Source organism: Sinohyriopsis cumingii, chromosome 10 (assembly GCF_028554795.1).
Source record: "Sinohyriopsis cumingii isolate HCF-2022 chromosome 10, ASM2855479v2, whole genome shotgun sequence".
NCBI lineage: Eukaryota > Metazoa > Mollusca > Bivalvia > Unionida > Unionidae > Sinohyriopsis > Sinohyriopsis cumingii.
The window spans coordinates 67,437,902-67,459,863 of NC_142970.1; the positions used below are offsets into that span (position 1 = coordinate 67,437,902).

The 21,962-nt window shown below is 35.5% G+C and overlaps 1 protein-coding gene across 3 annotated transcripts in view; it reads left to right on the forward strand.

The window, feature by feature from the left end:
• The first annotated feature begins 5,305 nt into the window (after positions 1–5,305).
• Positions 5,306–21,962, forward strand: part of LOC149790323 (uncharacterized) — a 51,081-nt gene continuing 34,424 nt past the window's right edge. For 2 of the 3 annotated variants that reach the window (XM_089973447.1, XM_089973448.1), the window contains exons 1-7: positions 5,306–5,452; positions 8,571–8,624; positions 11,163–11,237; positions 13,189–13,236; positions 14,060–14,137; positions 18,819–18,902; positions 20,803–20,850. In XM_089973447.1, coding sequence (XP_089829573.1) covers positions 5,443–5,452; positions 8,571–8,624; positions 11,163–11,237; positions 13,189–13,236; positions 14,060–14,137; positions 18,819–18,902; positions 20,803–20,850 — 397 coding nt within the window. In that variant the 5' untranslated portion in view covers positions 5,306–5,442. The remainder of the gene's footprint in view (positions 5,453–8,570; positions 8,625–11,162; positions 11,238–13,188; positions 13,237–14,059; positions 14,138–18,818; positions 18,903–20,802; positions 20,851–21,962) is intronic. The other variant, XM_089973446.1, reaches the window with a different exon arrangement.

Here is a 21,962-nt window from a genome sequence, read left to right on the forward strand (position 1 = left end):
TTTGACAAAGTGGGTCGTTTGAGGACTGATGACAGCCACAGTGTTTTCAGGCATGAATCGTTGTCGATACACTAAGGAACACGCTTTGGCAATGGTGCAAGCTTCTTTCAAAGGATCGACCACTCCGTGTTCCATGAACAGTTCTCGAAATTTTCCACAGCAACGCCGTAAAATGTCCACGTCGGAACGACAATACTTTAGCATTTCTTCCTGAAAGTCGAAAGGGTCCGAGGCGTGAGCTTGGTACCAAGCGTAGAAAGCTTCTCGTTGTTCGGTACGCATGTTGTCGGTGTCGTAATAGTGAGCCTCAGGTAAATGGGGTAGAACGGCATGTTGATTGGCTTCCGTATTGAAAAAGTGAGGAAAGTACCCTTTAGCCATTTGTGTCATTCCAAACGTTTTAGGCATTCGCCTCAAAGGCATGGCCAAGTAACTCATCGAATCTTTAAACTGCGCTTGTCCCACTTGCATGAAAATGATTTTGGCTCCGTTCAAAGTGACTTTAGGACGCTCGGTGCCTTGTTCCGTATAGTATCTGAGAAGAAACTGTCCATCGTATCCGGAGAAATTGTGAGCCATCACTGTGGCATGACGATGACAATCTCCGTAACGTTCGATGTCCTCTTGGCTCCACGTCTTGTCGATGGGATCTAAGACCCATTGGGCAAAATCGGCTAACGTGTTCGGTCCTCGAAAGATTATTTCACGCCCTCCAGGAATCTTGCTGCAGTGAGGGCAATGACTGAAGATAGGTTCTTGAATGCACTTCTCGCACGCTCGATGAGCCACGCAGAAATTAGGAATGTGAATGCCGGTCTCTTGCATGCATTCGAAATCAAAAAGGATGAAATTGCTTTTCTTCTTGTGACCGTCCTCTTTCTCTGGTGGGGGTTGGTATTTTTGCACGTAGCATTGGTGTTCCAAGTCGACGATGTGGTGACAAATGTGACATTTTTTCTTTCCTCGACATACGTGTGCCTTGGCATTATTGGTAAGTATGCCTTGTCCACAGGTAGGGCACAATCTCAGGAGCTGACAAGCACATTTCTTCTGTGAACCTTGTGTTTTCAAATGTTGTTGGTAACAGGTAGAGCTGACAAACGTGCGCAGACAAGTCGAACAAGGCACTGGTTCTTCGCTCAGACAGGGTGGAGAGGCCAAACATCCTGGGCATTTCCATCCACAATGCTTGTGTTGCTCTCGATTGTTATAACCATAATCACATTTCTCACAGTAATATCTGTATGCCAGGAATCCGGTGATAGTGGTAATGGTATCGAAATGGTCATCGTGATAATAAACATGAATGTATTTTCCGTCCTTAAAGTCTTGGCCTCGAAACAACAGAGGTCCGCGCATTTCTTGAGGGTGCACTTTCAAGGTGTAGCGTGGAGCTAGGGCATCTTGCAATTTTTGCATCTCAGGAATGCCACAGGGTGTGTCTTTGGACAGACCAGCTTGTTGGAACAGGAGTTCTGCTTCGTTTCGTTGTTTGTTCTCGGTCCGATTGTCGAATAGTTTTCCAGGCTCTTTTCCATTCTACCGTGTCGTTCTTGTTGGCATAGGTTCGTCCCACCACGATGGCTCGAGCTAAGCACATCTGGTCTTGAGGGTTGTTAATTCGGACGAGACTTGTTTTGGTGTTGCGAAGGTCGTCCACCAATAACATCTTTTTGCGTCCAGTCCCTTGAGGAGGAGAGACGTGGGCCATTTTCAGTGTGGCTTTACCATCGGTGATGTCAAACTGGTCATTAGATTGTTGTACGTGTTGAATCTTGTCCATGACTTTGGAAGGGGTTAGTTCTGCGGGTCTGCTAAACTCGATCCAAACAGGGGATTTCAAACCGTCGTGATCTATGGATAGTGTCAAGCGATCGTCTTCTTTGGGTTGACATTGTCGCTTGAGTGCGGTGAGCAAAGAATCCCACATCTCGGTGATAAACCCTTCTGCTTTCTCCAAAGGTACGTCGGACTTGAAATCTTTAAACTTCACTGTGTAGGTGTAAGCCGTGGTTCTAAATTTTCTAGAGGAGCGCTTTTCCGTCTCTCGAATGGAATAGTACTTTTCAGGGTTGACTAAGGGTGGTGAACTTGGTTTAGAGGGTTCTGATTCTGGTTCACTCATGTCCTCTTCAAAATCACTGGCATGAATTTGTGTCAAGATTTCAGCCCTGGTACGAGGCGATAGATCACGTTTCTGCCTCTTACTTTCTTCTTCTTCTTCTTTCTTCTCGAATGAATAGGATCGTTTCATCTTGAGTGAAAAACGTCAAATGACTAAAGTTTAAACACCATAGACTAATTTATAGTCATGACAAACCAGCGTATATAAAAGGGTGTGTGTCTTGTCCTTTCACTATTCATTTCACTCTCAAACCGAGCACAACGATGGAAGAGACTACCCAGATGGAACGTTTCGTCAGAGCTTTGCGAGGGGTCATTAGAAAATTCTCTTCAGACCAGCCTACGGACTACTCTCCTTCCTTTCGAGATAAAAGTCAGGATACTTGCTATATCTGTCAGAAGAAAGGGCATTGGTCTTCAGAGTGTCCAGACCGTCAAAAAAGAAAAAAAAAACAGGGGCTAAAAAAGACAAAAGTCAAGATACCTGTTATTATTGTCGAGAAAAGGGACATTGGTCTCCAGATTGCCCAAAAAAGAAACAAGAGGAGTCAGAAGAAAAGAAGGATTCTTCAGAAGAAGAGAGGGATTCTTCGGAAGAAGAGAGGGATTCTTCGAAAGAAGAGAGGGATTCTTCAGAGGAAGAAGAGGAAGAAAGAAGACAATTTTATTTAAAAGAGGCAAAGAAACAGGAGAAGAAAAGAAGAAGGGAAGAAAATGAGGAAAAAACGGTGAAGAAATTCAAAAAACAGAGAGACTAAACAAGGAGAAAGAAGAAGTCAATGAACTTTTAATTAAAGTGTTCTGTTGTGAATTGTGAATTGGATTGTAACTATGGAGAAAAGAATACATTAATGATATAAGGTAAGTGTCTTTGAGTTTTGATTTTAAAATAAGAAGCTACACTCACGCACTCATACACAGACACGTACTATAAGGGTAAAATGGGTGGGGTTTATTTTTGAGTTATTGGCAAATTGAAATTGTATTTCTTTTCGAGAAATGTGGGTGGCCCTGAAAAGGGCCTTTTTTCTTTATGGTGTAGGAGTGAGCTTAACCAATCAACTTTAACTGCCTTAAGCATTTGCCACGGCCAAGGCCTACTTCTGATGATTGGGTTGAAATCACTAAGGGTGGTACGATAGGCTTAGTCACAGGGTTGGCGTGTATAGCTCGGTTAGGTCGTATTCTCTTCGGTCGTGATAAAGAAGTCTGATACATTTGTTTCAGACTTCTTAACTCCTCTAAAATGTCCAACAGTACCGTAGCCGTTTGATTTTCACCCTCTTGTTTCTTTGCTGCTACTTCTTCTTGCTGTTGTTGCTGTTGTTTTTTTCTTACCTCTTCTTGTTGCTGTTGCTGTTGCTGTAGGAGAAAAACGTGTTCCGCTTTCTTTTGTCGTTGCATAAATTTCTCCAATTCTTCTTTCTGTCTCTGTCTAAAATTCTCCACTTGCGGTAATGAAGAATGAGACGAAGGTTCCGGAACAAATTCTTGCGAGGTAAGAAAATCCACAAAATCCCAATGTACCTCTTCTGAAAGTAAGTCCGGGTTCCCTTGGGCGGTCTCCCCTGCTGGTGCACCCCAATGGATCGTTTTCTGAATTTCCGTCATGTTGAATCACTGTCGCATAGATTGACTGCACACAGGCGCTAGCGAATCTATATAGACCAACTGACGTCACAGACTAATCTCTTCGGATTCGATGCGGGCTGACTGAATTTTGTAACGCGTGTTTGGATTGGTGAATGAACTCAATCCGTTTCAATCCTACCTCTACCTATAAATAAGCGCAGTTCAGTGCATTGATTCACTTGTTCTCGTCGCTTCAAGATGTGGACCGATGTGCAATCTTCTACGCTTGTGTCTTCCATGATGTTCCGGACGGACATACCCATGTATGTTCGATCCAAGTGGACCGTTGTCCACAGGACAAACACCAGTCTGTGGATACGTAGGATCTACGTAGAAAGACAAGGATGCCTCAAAAGAGTCCTGATTTACGGTCCTACAGTGAAACGCAGCCTAAGGACAAGAAGAAGACCAATGCGGTGCCCTTTATGCTAATGGAAACATTAACATAAACCCAAAGGCCCTTTTCAGGGCCAGCCATATTTCTCGAATAGAGAATGACTTTATTCAATTGCCTACCCCTTTTTTAAATTTAAATTTAAATTTAAATTTAAAAAAAAATAAAAAAAAAAAATCCCATGTTCAAATCCCCTTGAGGCTAGAGTGGCCCAGGGTTTTTTCTCCATGTTCAATTCCCTTTGAGGCTAGAGTAGCCCAAGACTATTTCCCATGTTAAATTCCCCTTGAGGCTAGAGTGGCCCACGATTTTTCTCCATGTTAATTTTCCATTGAGGCTAGAGTGGCCCAGTGGTCTCTGTAATGCTAATTCCCATTGAGGCTAGGGTGGCCCCATTCACTACTTAGCCACTTGTATAGGTTGGTTAAAGGCAAGTAGAATATCTAACACACTGCCTGGACAACAACTATTTTGAATTGCATCAAGCTATTAAGTACATTAAATATTAATGTTTTTCAAAATTATCATTCTGGGAAAGGGCTTGTGTTTGCACTGTGAGCGTCACGTGTTCACGAAAATGACCTTCGAATATGATAAATGCATATATACATTTGGGGTTTGTGTGAATCAACTTTTTATTATATGAATTCCCGTTGACTTGTCAGGTCAAGTGAATGATTTTCTTCTATTTGACTTTATTATTTCTATCCAAAAATATGGACCTTTTTGACCTCACTCATAAATCTTATTTCTAATGAATTTAATATTCGGTAGGTATATGCTACATTAAATTTGTACACAGAAACTGTTCCTTGCACCCTCAATCTTCGTGATATATGCGATGAAGTCGATTTCGCCCATCATTTCATTTACATTATTTGGAGTTTTCTAAAGCATTGAAAGTGCCATGATTATAATATAGTTTCAATCACTATATTTATTTGGACGTATTCTTCTAGTAAAACCCATAAAGATGTCCGTAACACATTTTCATGCATTTCGATGAAAGATATCTGAAGTACCAAGCATTCGAGATTCAAGTCAACTCACAATGGTAATGTTGTATGCCATACACCGCGGAGTGATAAGAACACTTTCACACGGGATAGGTGATATTATGATAAGTTAGAGATCGTGCGTGATATAAAATAGGACTAGTACTTAGAATAGAATCCAATCACGTTCTCCGTGCACAACAAACGAAGCCTTATACAAGTAGATTGGACTTTTCCATTTGGCCGTAGAAAAGCAGGAGAAGGGCTGTCGACAGGAGATCAGTGGTCGCATCGAAAATGAAAATTGGTAAGATATAATAAATATGTCTCAATCTTCGTGATATCTGCGATGAAGTCGATTTCGATCAACATTCCATGAATATATGTTAGGTTATAATAGCCGATGAACCCATTGCAATACATAGCCTTAAGAAATTATTGGATTCATCACCGATGGAGTGTGTGTGTGTGTGTGTGTGTGTGTGTGTGTGATTTAGATTTTTAACGGAGCTTTGACACTTTTTCAGTCGCATCACTTCGGAGTCTTCAGTGTTGCAGTTTATAGTTATGTCTAGCACTGAGGCATCATGTTCCACCCAGTCACATTATCCTGACACCAGGTCGACCAGTCCTAACACAAACCTATTAATGTTGATCGCTAACGGAGGGAGCTGAAAGTACCATTTTTAATATTTGGTATGACTCGGCCCTGGTTCGGGTCCTGGTTCGAACCAGCGACCTCCCGCATCGGCGGCGGAGGGTCTAACCATTCATCCTCGACGGAAATAATATACGGAGAATTTGAATCTACTTGCTTTGGCTGTTATTGCCATTTTGTTGATATTGCGTAATCAAATAGTGTATGCATGTTTTTATGTAAAGACGTACGTACGTACATATGTATGTATGTATGTATCGTACGTACATATGTATGTATGTATGTATGTATGTATGTATGTATGTATGTATGTATGTATGTATGTATGTATGCATGTATGTATGTATAACTGTATAACTTCCTCATGACTTGTTATGACTTAAGCACAGATAGTGAATACGGAATCAAACTCGACCCATTCCGTTTCGCCGCGTACTCGATATAATTTGAACCAGGTGTACCATTTTTGTGACTAATAATACAAACACCATTCTTTGGGATGGTGCTGATTTTCTTCGAGGAGGCTGTTAGGACTGTCGCCATGAAAAGGTGATCCCCGTATAAAGTGATCATTATCTAACGTTTCATTACAGACTCGCCTGGTGACACCACTTAGTGTCGTCTTCCCCATACCATATAAATAATTGTGGAATTGTTGAAGTCTAAGTACTGTAATTCTCCAGAGGCCTCTTTCTTTTGCGATATATATATATATATATATATATATATATATATATATATATATATATATATATATATATATATCAGTATCAGCAACAAACTGAAATAAACTAGTTGAAACATAATAAAGTTAAAAGGTTTAATTCCTGTAGAAAAATCCATGTAAAATTTCGCAAACGACCGTTTGTTTTATTTGTTTGTCTTGTCTATGTTTGGTATTTGCCTTTCACAAAGACTCATTTAAGAGTCGAAATCGCTCAACCTAAATAGATACTAGTTTCGCACTGTTCGTTGCCAGTTTATTGCATATATATATATATATATATATATATATATATATATATATATATATATATATATATATATATATATATATATATATATATATATATATATATATATATAAACGTAACATGGATTTGAAGTGTCGGTATGAAGCACTTAGATAGACAACTACTGTTGGTATATCAAATTGCGATCCGCCGGTGTAGCATCATTACACATATATAAATATTACTTCAACTTTATGCTATAGCAATATTAGGCTATCGCTTCTGTATTCTCTAAATCTGTGATGAATTTCAACTGATTAATCAATAACAATGTAATGAGATGTCCTTACAAATGATAATAATCCACGTCTTGTCAATGACTTAAACATCGTACACAATTTGATCGAAATCCTCATTGTTTTCCCTTTCCTTTGTACTCTCTCTCTGTCTCTATCTGTCTGTCTGTGTCTGTCTCTCTCTCTCTATTAGCAGAACGATTCCAGTAAAAATCCGTTAATAAAATGAGCGATTCAGATTTTTTGCCTGTGTCATGCAACGATGTGTCTGGACCTAGGAATGAAGGGAAATTGTAGTCACACAAAGGTACGGAAAGGGGCAAGTCACAAAATTGAGGATAGATAAGATTATACTGTATGTAGCAGTATTAATTAAATCATATTACTGACTTAGATGAAATATACATATATTTAAATGTTTGGTTCCTCATTTCGTCTACTATATAATTCCGGCTCATATAATTTATTTTAGGCTCTATGTGATACTTTCTTCATTTAAACCATACTTCCAGCTTAAATCATACGTTTGTATTTATTTAATCAAAATGAATGAAAATAGAAGTAAAAGCATAAAAAGAAGCCTTATAATCTGGAAGACTGTGATAACTCGTCAATGGTAAATAACTACATTTTTAGCAAACACACAGGCTTGTTGCTAATAGCAAATCATATCTGCGTTGGATACTTCCATTTTGTATGTGATATATATATATATATATATATATATATATATATATATATATATATATATATATATATATATATATATATATATATATATATATATATATAATGTATGCATAGTATGTACACTGTATCTTTGATATACCACTCGTTGTATAAAGATTTTATTAAAAGGAATCTCGGGAAGCATCATTATTTCCTTTTAATGAATAAGTTATGCTTCCCGCTCCGTTCATATGATTGCTACAGCATACATTCTTGATATATAACAGGTTTTCTCATTGTCATTTATTATTTTATTAATTGTCCGCACTAGGAGTCATTTGTTCTCGGACTCTTTTCAAACACATTTCTAGATTGACTACACTCTCGCTAAAGTCATTTATTTAGGAGAATATAAATATAAATATAAACATAAATAAATATATATATATATATATGTGTGTGTCTGTGTTTACGTGTTTGTGTCCTTGTTATAATGAGATCTTATAAATATATCTCCTTATTCGTATTTATTCTTGTACATGGATTAGTATATAAATTCTACACACGATGTGTCAGCTGTGAATGACGTAAGAAATATAAGGCCACCGTTTTTATGGGTAATTGTAGATATAGAAACCTAAATTTAATTTAGAGAGTATATATATATATATATATATATATATATATATATATATATATATATATATATATATATATATATATATATATATATATATATAGCACACATACATTGCTAATGTGGATGAGGATGTCAAGCAATGGAATAAAAGTATAAAAGCATTAGAATCAGCGTAGCTGCTTGATTAATTGTGATTTTGTATCTTCCAGATTCCACTGCAAGGTTAATATTATGGGTGGTAGCTTTGACTTCAGCAATACAAGGTAACCCCACCCCCCCCAAAAAAATCATTATGTTGGGCAGCGGTCTTACTCTTTCGCTTTAGAACTTTACATGAGTGATTTCTAGTTTTTCATTCAAATTTCAGAATTGTTTCCTTTTATCCTTTCAAAATAGAATAGCATTAACGCAAAATTATTGTTTAGATTGAGCTAATTTAGAAACAATGGTAACGACGGATTAAGGGAATATCATTTCTAAATATGGGATAATATGTATCTCATTACTGTACATTGTTACGACTCTAAGGTCACACTAAGTAACATAAAAACCAAAGCCAACAAGTTTTGTAAAACTTACAAAATAATTTAAATATCAAAGTTATAAAATGAAATTTAAAGGACATGCGATATTATGAATTGAATCCAAATAATTATAACAAGTTCTATTCAAATCCAAAAGAATAGAATGTGACGAAAAAATTTCAGATCATGAAATGTACGTATGAAAATGACATTGTCTCAGAATAACAATTTAGTTGAGTGAGCACTTTGTAATTGTAATGAATAATGACAACACTCTTTCAAATGATCTAAACATAAAATTATAAATATTTGTAGACTGATTTGAACATATGAAATAAGAATTCAACATGGGAATGAATAAACAATAGTCATGAATCTGAGAGCTCATAAATTCTCTCGGTATATGCTCCTTCAAGAGACTATCACGACTATATCTCGTAATATAGCACACGTGACAGTACTTACTACTCATTCTAATATTTCAAACTACCCATTTCATGAGACCTAAGCCATTCAATGGGAAATACATTAATACAACTAGGTCAACAACTATTTATAGACCCTACGCAATTTACATTCTTAATACCTTAAAATAAAATGTTATATCCGTATACAAAAATTAACTATCTAATATTGTTATTATAGACGTTCATTGCAATTTATAGTCACCAAAGCATTAGACATGCTATATACACATTCATGTACCAAGAGTCACAATAAATAAATATATACATTACAGCATGAGTTTAATTATCGTCCTTTCCATAAGCATCGCAAGCGTTTCGTATTTGCTCATCATTCATAAAAAGGCATTGTAATTGGAGATACTCCACTTTTCTATATTGTGTTTTATTTATAATGTTTTCCCCTAAAATATAAAATTACTAAAAAATTTTTCATTATGTCGGAAGGAAAGGTAGCAGATGTGAATTATGTTAATTTTATTAATTGTACTTTTTATAAGTTTGCTGAAGACATTACATTGCTGTTTCTGTTTGCCTATGTTTCTGAGAAAATATTTTAAAAAATGAGATGATTTGAAGTTCTTCTTATTTCTGAAGGAAACATTGAGGCTATTAATGGCACAACTATTCGCAATAGGTCAGACAAATCAGATTTCCTAACATAATTGACTCATTAATTTTTTTTATTTGTTAAATGTATCGGGAAATATTTTTCATTATATAAAGTCAGTAGCTGAAGTTGATTTCACCTAAACTTAAATAGGTGCTGGGCACCGTTGGTTACCGCGCTGATATATTGATAATAAGAATAAGGTATATGTTGGCACTATAATGTCCAAGCAAATCATGTAATTTTCTTTAAATATGTTGCTCATCACAGTGATATATTATTCAAGAACTAAAATAGATGTCGGCCTGGTTATTAAAGGAAAATACATTTATGATTTAATGTTAATTTTGAACCATCAGCAATCACATACAAACAATACACATACACTTTCAAAACAAGTCGGTAGTTTGCATGACCTACCTGTCAAAACTCGTGTATTGGGTTTCCTTCTCTTATGGGAACAATTATATCATGTGTATCGGTACAATTATATCATGTGTATCGCTACAATTATATCATGTCTATCGCTACAATTATATCATGTATATCGCTACAATTATATCATGTCTATCGCTACAATTATATCATGTCTATCGCTACAGTCTATCGCTACAATTATATCATGTCTATCGCTACCATTATATCATGTATAACGCTACAATTATATCATGTCTATCGCTATAATTATATAATGTCTATCGCAACAATTATATCATGCCTATCGCTACAATTATATCATGTCTATCGTTACAATTATATCATGTCCATCGCTACTCTTATACCGTGTATATCGCTACAATTATATCATGTCTATCGCTACAATTATATCTTGTCTGTCACATCAATTATATCATATATATCGCTATAATCATATCATTTCTATCGCTACAATTATATCATGTCTATCACTACAATTATATCATATATATCGCTTCAATTATATCATGTATATCGTTACAACCGGTTAATTAAGATTGCTTAGATGAAGCTTAATTTTAAATTATAGTCTATTGTGTGACCTAATAATACATATTCTATAGTCACCTTGATATGCAACTACTAGCAAGTACATCAAAATGTAATACTTTCACCTTATTGGAATTTAGTCATTATTTTGAACAGTTGTTTCTATGTACTTAGTAAGGTTACGGTTCACAATTGATTCCATAGCATCATAACATTTGCTTCTGTTCACTGTAACAGTTAAATGCAGTATCTTGAACGGAAATGGAGGACACAGCAGGCGAAGCACGTGTGACAGCAGTCAGTTGTACAGAGGTAATTAGCTCTTATTATCTAGGAAGATTATAGTATTAAATTTATATTATGCATATATTTATATTTCTTGCTTTATATATATATATATATATATATATATATATATATATATATATATATATATATATATATATATACACACACACACACATACATATATATAAATTCATACATACATACATAAATGCATAATTTACCACCCCCACCCCACACACAATACGGTGATTCTGATACTAAAGGAATTGTACGCTAGCCACCACTATATATGGGCCAATACATTGTACTTGTCCTGCTATGTTCGTTTTCGAAAGGTTTCCATGCGTATGTATGTATCTATGCAAATATTTATTAAGCGGAACTATTTTTAATGTAAATTTGTAGTCATAACCGAAATATAACATACCTACCTACCTACCTATCTACCTACCTACCTACCTACCTACCTACCTACATACATACATACCTGCCTGCCTGGCTGCATGCATACATACATACATACATACATACATACATACATACATACATACATACATACATACATTCATACATACATACACACACAGAGCGTCTACCTTGGATGCCGGAAGTCGTGGGTTCGATCCCCGGCCGAGTGAAACCAAAGAATTAAAAGATGGTACTAATTGCTGCCTCGCCTGGCGCTCAGCATTAAGAGGTTAGTGTTATGACTGGTCGGCCTGGTGTCATGATAATATGACTGGGTGGGACATCATGCTTCGTGTCTTCAGCATGATGTCCCAGTGCTAGACATCACTATAAACTGTCACACAGTAGATAACGTAGCGATATGACTGAAAAAGTGTTAGAGCTACGTTAACAGTTCAAGTCACACACACACATATGAGTAATATTTTTGTAATAAAATCTAACAGGAGTTTTGCTTTGCTATGAATAAAGTAACTTTCATTTTCCCCTATGGTATCAACGCTTGTATTGTGGGATGTATAAATCAATGTCATCATCACTATGGCCAGGAAAAAATCTATTGCTAAAATGTCCCCTGTCAAACTTGTTGGTGTACGTGCCAGATCCGAATAAGTTTTCCATTCTGTTTATTACTTCTGTCTTTCCAACAGCGCAGCTTCGGAACACTTTACACTAAATGAAAAGAAGATATTTTCAATGTTTCCTATGACATTTTGATTGTGTATGACAAGTTGATCTTCACTGAATGTATTGGAGAAATGTGTATGTCTTTATCATGTGTCCGGATGTTTTTAAATTGCTTTCTCGACGAAAGGTTTAGCCTAAGAGAATGGTTGTTTGGCCGCTGGTTTGAGTCTATTTCTGACATGTATAGTTTTATGGTCTGCGATATGCTATTACTAGCTTGTTTGGTTTGCTAATCCTCACGGTTACGACGATTTGATGTTCTTGCCTTATTGTATGGACATAACTGCTTGTGGTGATATCGACGCAAGGTTAAGCCAAATAAGTTTCATCAAGTTATCTCTATCTCACTGTTATTATGTTTAGGTGATTGATACATTTGCACATGTGTCTTCTTTGTCTCATCAAGAAGAAAATCGGACTGGAGATTGACAAAGTGCCAAATATTATAGAGTTGTATTCTATTGAATATACTTTCATAAAATTACAAATTGCAGAATAATGGTAAGTAAACTAATGAAAATTAAAAAAAATAAAATAAAGCAGCCCAGTAATAAAAACAAAGAAACTAAAGGAATCAAAGCAAAACAACCAAGGAAAATAAGAGACAAACAAGCGAACTAAGAGTGACAAAACACAAAACAGCTTCCTGATTTAAACCGCCCTGACTTAATGTTTTCGTGTTAAATCCGGTATGTTTTCTTTGCTCGTCTGAGGTCGATATCCCAGTTTTGGAGATATAAAGATTTCCGAATTAACAATAAAGGTGCTGAAATCAATAATTTGTTCTTGTTGTAATGATGTTTTTGTTATTTTATTTCAGATTTGTTGGCTTTAAGAGACACACATAATTGTACTGGAGACAATCAAGGTTATACTCTACAGTTTAATATATAATATTATAAGCGAAAGTTGGATACATGGAAAAATTTATAATTTATAAGCAGTTATTGACATTATCAATAATCTAGGCGGTGCCGGGTTTTAATTTTATTATATCATTTTTGTTTTGCGTTGAAATTTATTTAAGCTTCGACCCCGTATTTAGGATAATGATATTAGTGTTTTTAATAATATGACAAGAAAAATCCAATTTGTCTTTATTTGAGTGATTAAAATATTTCGGATAATTTCATTTTATCAGTATCTAATCCATTTAAAGCAATGTTACCGTATCATTTTCCTGAACTTAAATGATTGCACAATTTGAACTTTCTTAATTATCCGTCTGTTTATTATATACATGGGTAATAATAGAAACATAATAATTGCCGTTCATTGCAATAACAATAATGCAAATTTATCATCACCCATTGCCCCACCACTCGGAATCAACGTGAAGTGCTCATTGTGCATTTATTGCGTCACTTTATTAGGTGTCTTTCGTTTGGATATGGGCTAATAAACGTGTGATATACACTTCTTGAGAAATGAATTCAATATTTTATACATTTAGTGTACTTTGTAAGGTCTGAAATAAATATGGTTTAAATAGTATCAATGTACTGTTCCTTAATGATTGTTTCCATTAGGAATCACGTTTAATAATTTGGAGTACTAATCAGAAAAAGGAAAATAAACAGACCCCGATGACACGAAAATCATGGTTCGCATTGAACAAAATTGTGGCCTTATAATGTTGATGCATCGTTGCATACTATACATGTATAAAATGTATTGCTGTGAATTTGTAGTGTGGGGTATGCTGGATCGTCTCTACCATGAAACAAATGGCCCTGACTGCATGAAACAGGCAATCACACATCTAAATGGTAAGGAATTGTCCCTTACACTTGTTGTCTTTGTTTATACTGTACGTAGAAATAGAAGAAACCCAAACCATTTAGTTACAAACTTCAATAAAATGTTTATGCATTAACGACATATGATAGGTCTGTTTACAAGAGCCATATAACAAGAGTGAACCTTAGAGACATAATATTAATTTAAGTGCCATGAATGTTCATTCTTGTCACCCGAGTCACATGCTTAGATTGTATACCCCCTTCATAGCACCCCCCTGTGTTGGTTGTACATCAGACATATGATCTAGCAATGGGAAAGTAAGTAAAATAAATCAAACCAAAAGCGAGATTATTAAAATTTTCAAGATCTAATATCATGAAATCAAACTAGATATTACAGACAGGTTATTGTTGAAACTAAGTTAATGAGATTTTGACATATATAGCACCATTGTAAAAGTAAGACCATTGCATCCAAACTTTTGTTTTATGTCCCGGGTCACGACAAATGTACAGCAGTCTATCTGGAAACACTGGGAAATCTTTAATCATTGGACCTACTACCTGCAACAACGTGTCTGAATAAATAACACGCGTGGTAATATTTCAAACCGTCATACTCAAGCGCTTACAGAACTCCACATTTTGAAGTAAAAGCACAGCATGGACAATATTACAAGATAAGTGTGAAAATTGTCTGATATGTAATAAAATTTCATTAACTAGAGATATAAAATAATAATAATACTATTACTATTATTACCACTGTTAGTCCTATTCATAATAAGTGGTACTAAAAGTAGTGGTAGTAGTAGTAGTATCAGTTATTGTACAGCAACAATATTTTCGTTTTCACCTATGTCACTGTATCTTTGGTAAATTAGGTTTTGTTAATTTAAAATGGTAATTTTATCTTGAATAATGTTTGCACACACTTATTCATGTACTGGTTTGGATAGTCATAACATCCGCTCATAACTTCATTTAGAAACGCGACACATATTTAATTGGGCAGGTATATTTGCAGTGCAATAAATTTACACGTGTCTTCGAAACTTTAGAATATCTGCAAAAGTTCTTAAAGCGATTGTAAATGGGTCTTTGATGAACTTTTCTTCTGTTTCTTTTTATCTCTGTGAACAATTTATGGATACCGTAAGGGGGTACTATAACGGCTGACGTGGTTCCTTAAATATCGGTGTGCGTAATTTGAGCAGTTTACTTATTGTTTCATTAAAGTGGCTCGTAATATTTGGTAACGTTATCTCTCCCCCATAGTCCGACTAACAACAAGAGGTTGGCAAATGTTGTTTGCTTGGTCTTAGATATAAAGAGCACTTATGAAGAGTAAAGGAATTAATAATAGAACCGGTATTTTAGCGAATCATTATTCAGATAATGTAGTAGTATGACAAGTTTAAGCCATAAATCTTGTCAACTTCATTTAATTTCTAATTTTACATCTTTTGTCCATTTACTTACAATTTTGGAATCTTATTATTGTGTCGGGCAGAGGGGTGCGGCATAAGTGGTAAAACAGATAGCATTTTATCATGATTTTTAAAGGTTAGAAAAGGAGAGATTTTCTAATTTAATATCTTATGATATCGTTAGCACGTAAGTTAACCAAAACATTTGTTTAGAATGAATTTTGTATATACAATGCCTATACCACAACATTTAATTTCGACCACACATCGTTTGAAGTAGTCCAAACCACACTCACACTGGAGAAAAGGTCAGTCCATTTTTTCTGCCTATACCGCCCTCCTCCTAGTAGAAAAAACAAGCTGGCTGACTCTCTCTTTTTGGAGCAGTTTCCGAATCTCCTGGACTATGGAAATTCGATAGGTGGCAACCTGATTATTCTTGGAGATTTCAACTTTCACTTTGACTGTCCCGGAAACTCAAATACATCAAAACTCATAGATTCCATTAATGTTTTCAACCTCAAACAGCCATTTAACCAACCCACCCATAAACATGGTCACATTTTAGACTGGATTCTTCATAGACCTGATGATGACATTATACGGTCCTCTCTGGTATCCCATTACCTTGCATCAGATCACCTCTGCATTATATGCCATGTTGACGTATCAGTCCCTAACCCTCCACCTTTATCTGCTACTAAGAGAAACCTCCGTACGATAAATAGAACCAAACTAATGCACGACATCCAAGCTAACCTAACAAATTGCTTACCTCCTACCGAAGAACCACTCGATACCTGTCTGCGTTCATTATTTGACAAACATGCCCCAGCTACCAAGTGCAGAGTATCAATTCAAAAGTGTTCTCCATGGTATAGCAGAGTTAGGGACCAGCTTCGCACTGCTAAAAGAGACCGCCGTAAAGCTGAGAGGCTCTGGCTTTCCACCAGACTCACTATTCATAAGCAAATCTATGAAGTCGCTAAGAAGAATGTCACAAATATAGTCCATGCAGCGAAATCAGCCCAATACACTACTAAGATCATGGAAAGTTCCAGCTGCAAAGAGCTCGTCGAAATTACTAACAAGCTAATGTCAAGGAACAAATCAACACCACTTCCAACTACCTTCTCTCCAGTCGACCTTCCGGACATGTTTGCAAATTTCTTCCGTGAAAAAGTACAAACCATTAGAGATAAGCTTGACACCACAATTTCAAATGACTCTTCATCACCATACAGTTGGGGTACACAATTTGAGCTGCAACTATTAGTAGCATTTGAACCTGTCTCTATGGATTTCGTACGTACAATCGTGATGAAGAGTGCACCAAAGTCATGTGAACTTGATCCAATTCCAACATCACTGCTGCTTGAGTGCTTAGATGCAGTATTGCCTTCACTAACTGATGTTATTAATACCTCTCTCTCATCTGGGGAATTACCATCATTTTCAAAACTGCCATTGTAAAGCCTCTGCTGACGAAACCAACACTAGACCATAACGATTTAAAGAACTACCGCCCAGTTTCTAATCTCAAATTAATTTCAAAAATCTTAGAAAAGGTTGTTCTATCCCAGCTTGTATCTCATCTGAATTCAAACAGTCTTTTTTGCAATGTACAATCAGCATATCGACCTTGCCACAGTACTGAAACAAGTCTTCTAAAAGTAGTTAATGACATTCTCTCTGCGTTGGATAGCGGACAGATTACAATACTCATCCTCCTTGATTTATCTGCAGCATTTGACACAATAGACCATGATATATTACTTCACCGTCTCAAGCATGTATTTGGCATTCATGATACAGCCTTACTCTGGTTCAAGTCCTCCTTGGTCAACAGGACACAAATGATATCTGCAAATGGAATACACTCCAGCCCAGTCGATCTATCCTGTGGTGTTCCACATGGGTCTGTTCTTGGACCTGTTCTCTTCATTCTGTACACTCAGTCGCTCTCAAGTGTCATAGATCATCATCCAGTGTCTCACCAATTGTATGCTGATGACACCCAAATATACAAATCTAGCCACTCAACTGAAGTTGATGCTACCATGCAAGGTGTAGAGAGGTGCATTTCTGATGTGAAATCATGGATGACTTGTAACAAGCTGCAGGTGAATGATGATAAATCTGAGCCCATTCTGATCATAACACAAAGACTTTCTCATTCACATCCTTTACCTAAAACAATAAATATCAGCAACGCCAACATTAAATTCACACAATCAGTACGAAACCTAGGTGTTACTCTGGACAGTACTCTCACATTGCACCAACATGTCATGAACATATGCAAGGTTGCATATCTTGAGCTGAGACGCATCAGTTCAGTTCGCAAATATCTTTCAGCTGATGCCACTAAAACACTTATGTGTTCATTAGTACTTTCAAGACTGGACTCTTGTGACTCAGTTCTGTCTGGTTCATCTCAATATCTACTCCTGAAACTTCAAAAAGTTCAAAACACTGCTGCTCGGATCATACTTAGAGTATCACGATCAGAGCACACCTCCCCGCTGCTCTGTACCCTACACTGGCTATCCATTCGATCCAGAATCAAACACAAAATTTGTTCACTGTGCTACATTGCACTGTCGGACTCCAGTTTAACATACCTATCTGACCTCACCCATGTGTACACACCAGCAAGATACTTACGCTCCTCTTCTGACAATTGTATACTCATTATTCCCACTATGAAAACAAAGTCATATGGACAGCGTTCTTTTGCATACCAGGGCCCAGCAGCGTGGAATGAATTGCCCACTGAACTGAGACACAAAAACACAGTGATCACATTCAAGAGGGCTCTCAAAACTCTCTTATTTCGACTGCAAGAACAAACTTAAAGACCTAATAATATTTCCTACCTGAACTATTGTCAGCATATATTTTATTTTTTAATGTTTTTCTAATTTCGTGTTGTTTGTTTTTGTAATAATATGATTATGTTTCTTATCTTATATGTGTTGTAAAGCGCTTAGAGCTTCTAAAGATTAGGCGCTATACAAAGTCCTCATTATTATTATTATTATTATTATTATATTAAAACTTGGCCGTCGACTAGTCCTCTATCGTGCACATCAGGCTATACAGACTGCCAATAGAATAAACGTTTGTTTGTATCAGTGCATGTATGTACATATATGTGCCTGTAGGAAGATATTCACACGATAGAAGATTCGAAAATAAGATTACAATGTAATTGCTCGAAGACTTAACAAATACTTTGATAGAGCTTAAGATCTGTCTGCACGTTTTTATTTCAGAAAAATTTAGAGATACCAGATATACTCCCGATTATTGTATCTGCTCTGGGTCGATACACTACCACGAGTATCCTCACGTGCCTGGTGAGTTTGTAACACTTATATATTCTTGCGTATAATTAAGTTGCAATGCTTATTTGCTTGCGTTTGTATGTATCTTTTCTAAATTCATTATATGCGATGGTACATTTTATTTTGGTCTATACCTTGTCCAAAATTAAGTTTATTCTGTACGTGACATTCATCATTTTTTATATTCCGTTAAGAGCGAACACATATCAGTTTCCTAGGAGTAATTGTCAATTAGTATGATTATTATATTTAGCTGAGTCAAGGACATTGTGTTAAACCCATTTTACATTATAATTATAACTAAGAATTTATGTTGTAAACATTAAAAAACTTCTAGAAGATTATTTTCAATTAGTGTGAGGTCAAGTAAAGCATTATTTAATCTTGTTTTCCTAGACATTATTTGACCATGCTTTAAAGCCTGAGCCGTACTGATTGTATTATTGTTGTGTCTAATAGTTCATTTGGGCTGGAATTGTATTTGTTCAAATTATTAATTCACTGAAAATACAAAGTGCTCATCAAACTAACATTCCTGGAAAAGAGACTTGAATTTTAAAGTGAAAAGTGAAATTTCAAATGAGGATGTACTCGTGTATTGTATTAAAGTGATCCAACAAAACAATGTTGGTACATCTCCACGACACAGGCCGTCACAGACAAATTAACACTTTCAGTATTCGATGCAATTTTTTATTTCCACTAAAGTTTATTAGAACATTAGTCATTTACACTTGTGATTTTAATCACAATATCGTACCTGCGTTTTGTTCACAGGCAGTTTCACTTTCACTCTACTATTTGTTGAATGTTACAAACCCTATTGTTTCTCGTTCTTTTCTGTCAAATGTTTTTTTTTTTTTAATGATAGAATCGCATATATATAGTGGTAATCAAATGTCTATTAAAATTTATGTTGAATGGCTGACCACGTTTGCGAATTAAAGTTTTTATTAGAAATTATCCTTTATCCAGAACATTCAACTGGGTTACAATAATGTTATAATTTGTATATAAATGGAGGCTTTTGTGAGCAAAGTCATTTTTTCCTGAGTTAGTTTGAGTTTTCGTGAATGTATGATATGTGTTTACTAACAAACTTAGAGAATTTGTGTATTTAATATATTCTTTAGATTAACAATGGACTCACTGACATTTGGGATAAAACTATCACTTTGGGATTAACGAGGTCTGATTCAAGGACATTCAGGAATATATCATTGCGATATATCAAGACTATTTTAATGTTTTTAAGCATTCAATGCTTTTGACATTGTGACTAAGGTTTAGGATTATTTGCGACTGAATTCACAATACTGTAAGTGTCATATGTAAGTACGCATATTAATTTTGAGATTTTGATTACTTTTTGAATTTTAATAACCTTGTTTGTTTTTTTTGTATAGTTTAAGACCATAAAATTGTAAAAACTGCATTGGATAGCGTATTAAAGGAACACAAGAATTTCACCCTAGCAATGACTTAAAAAAATAATATCCCCAAGAGAGAGACGAATGATCTTAATTTTGGCAAAGATCAAAATTGAAAATTGTTTATTGCTTGTCCACTTGTTTATATTATTCAATTTGAGTTGTATATTCTAAAGACAGAAAAACAACAAACAAATCAACAGGACAAGGGAATTATACATAGGGCACATTTTAACCATGATTATAATGTTAAGAAAAATGGGCAGTCTTTAATTAATGTCCATTACATACATTTTTGATATGTTTGTTCTTTAATCAAATTGCGTTATTACCCACAGCAATACGAAAAAAGACGAAAAAAAGCTTTTTACAAATTGCTTACGAGCACAATCAAATATATAAACGTGCAAATAATCGTATGTATTCCACAAATGTTATTATAATGCAATATTTTATATTTTTCTGCTAATCTGTACTTTCAGATTTCGGGGAACATGCGCGTGATTGCTTGAATGACCATTCATTCCAACGTAAGTGCTTTATTCCATTTTCTCCATGCAACAATCTTCCTCCCTCATCCCTCTCCTCCACACCCGATTCTCTCTTATATCTATCTATCTATGTATCTATATATCTATCTATCTGTCTATCTATCTATCTATCTATCTATCTCGCTAGGACAAAGCTCTGAAATATCTAAACGATCCTCCGAAGTGTAGATAGGGTTAACACATTTAAACTTTGACTTGTGTAGAAGCCGTAAACTTCATTTCTATACGATTCAGCGAGACGAAACTTTGTGGATTGGTGACAATTTCGATGCGAAGGACATCTACTTTTTATGGTGCTGAAAGAGCACAGGTCAATGCCACAGTGAGTACTTACCTTGACCAACTAGAGTGGATGGTGGGTTTTTGAGGGAAGAATTAATCCTGTTGATATCGGGTCGAATGGTGAAACGGTCGGAGAGCAATTTCTCAGTGACATAAGTAGGAGAAGAATCTTTGCAAAGACTGTAATTATGAATCATACATAATGGCGAACTTGCCGATATGAGATGTAAATAGGCTACGGATCCTTGGCTTGATATATTACAGTCCCAATAACAAAAAAAAAAAATATTGGTAAATTTGAGTTATATATCTGCTTCTTGAAAAGACTTCACAAATAAGAAAGGAAGCGACTGGCTGAAGGGATTTTGCTATACGGTCTATGCTGCTATGTCACTTTTAACTATCGCTATTCGATGTCCCGATTTATCCATACACCGCTAATAATGTCGTAAGGACAAGGTAAATGCGGGGTGTTTTTTTTTTGTTGTTTAGATTTATATTTCATGATTGTTTAACCGTCATCTATTTTCCACACAGTTTTATGATAGATGAAGTTATATTTAATTTTGTTTATAACTTTTCGTGAACTATTCCTAAAATCCCCTAACAAAACGCATTTGCGAAGAAAGAAATATGTGCAAACCGTTTTGTTTATTTAATTAGAAATTTGGGAAAAATAGATTATACAAGGAATGATGGCACAAAGATGCTATACTCTAACAACAAAGCCGGACACTCCTGAACAGTTTTGTTGGATGTTGTTATGGTTTTATTAAAATCTTATAATACAAAGCATTTTGAGTGTTTAA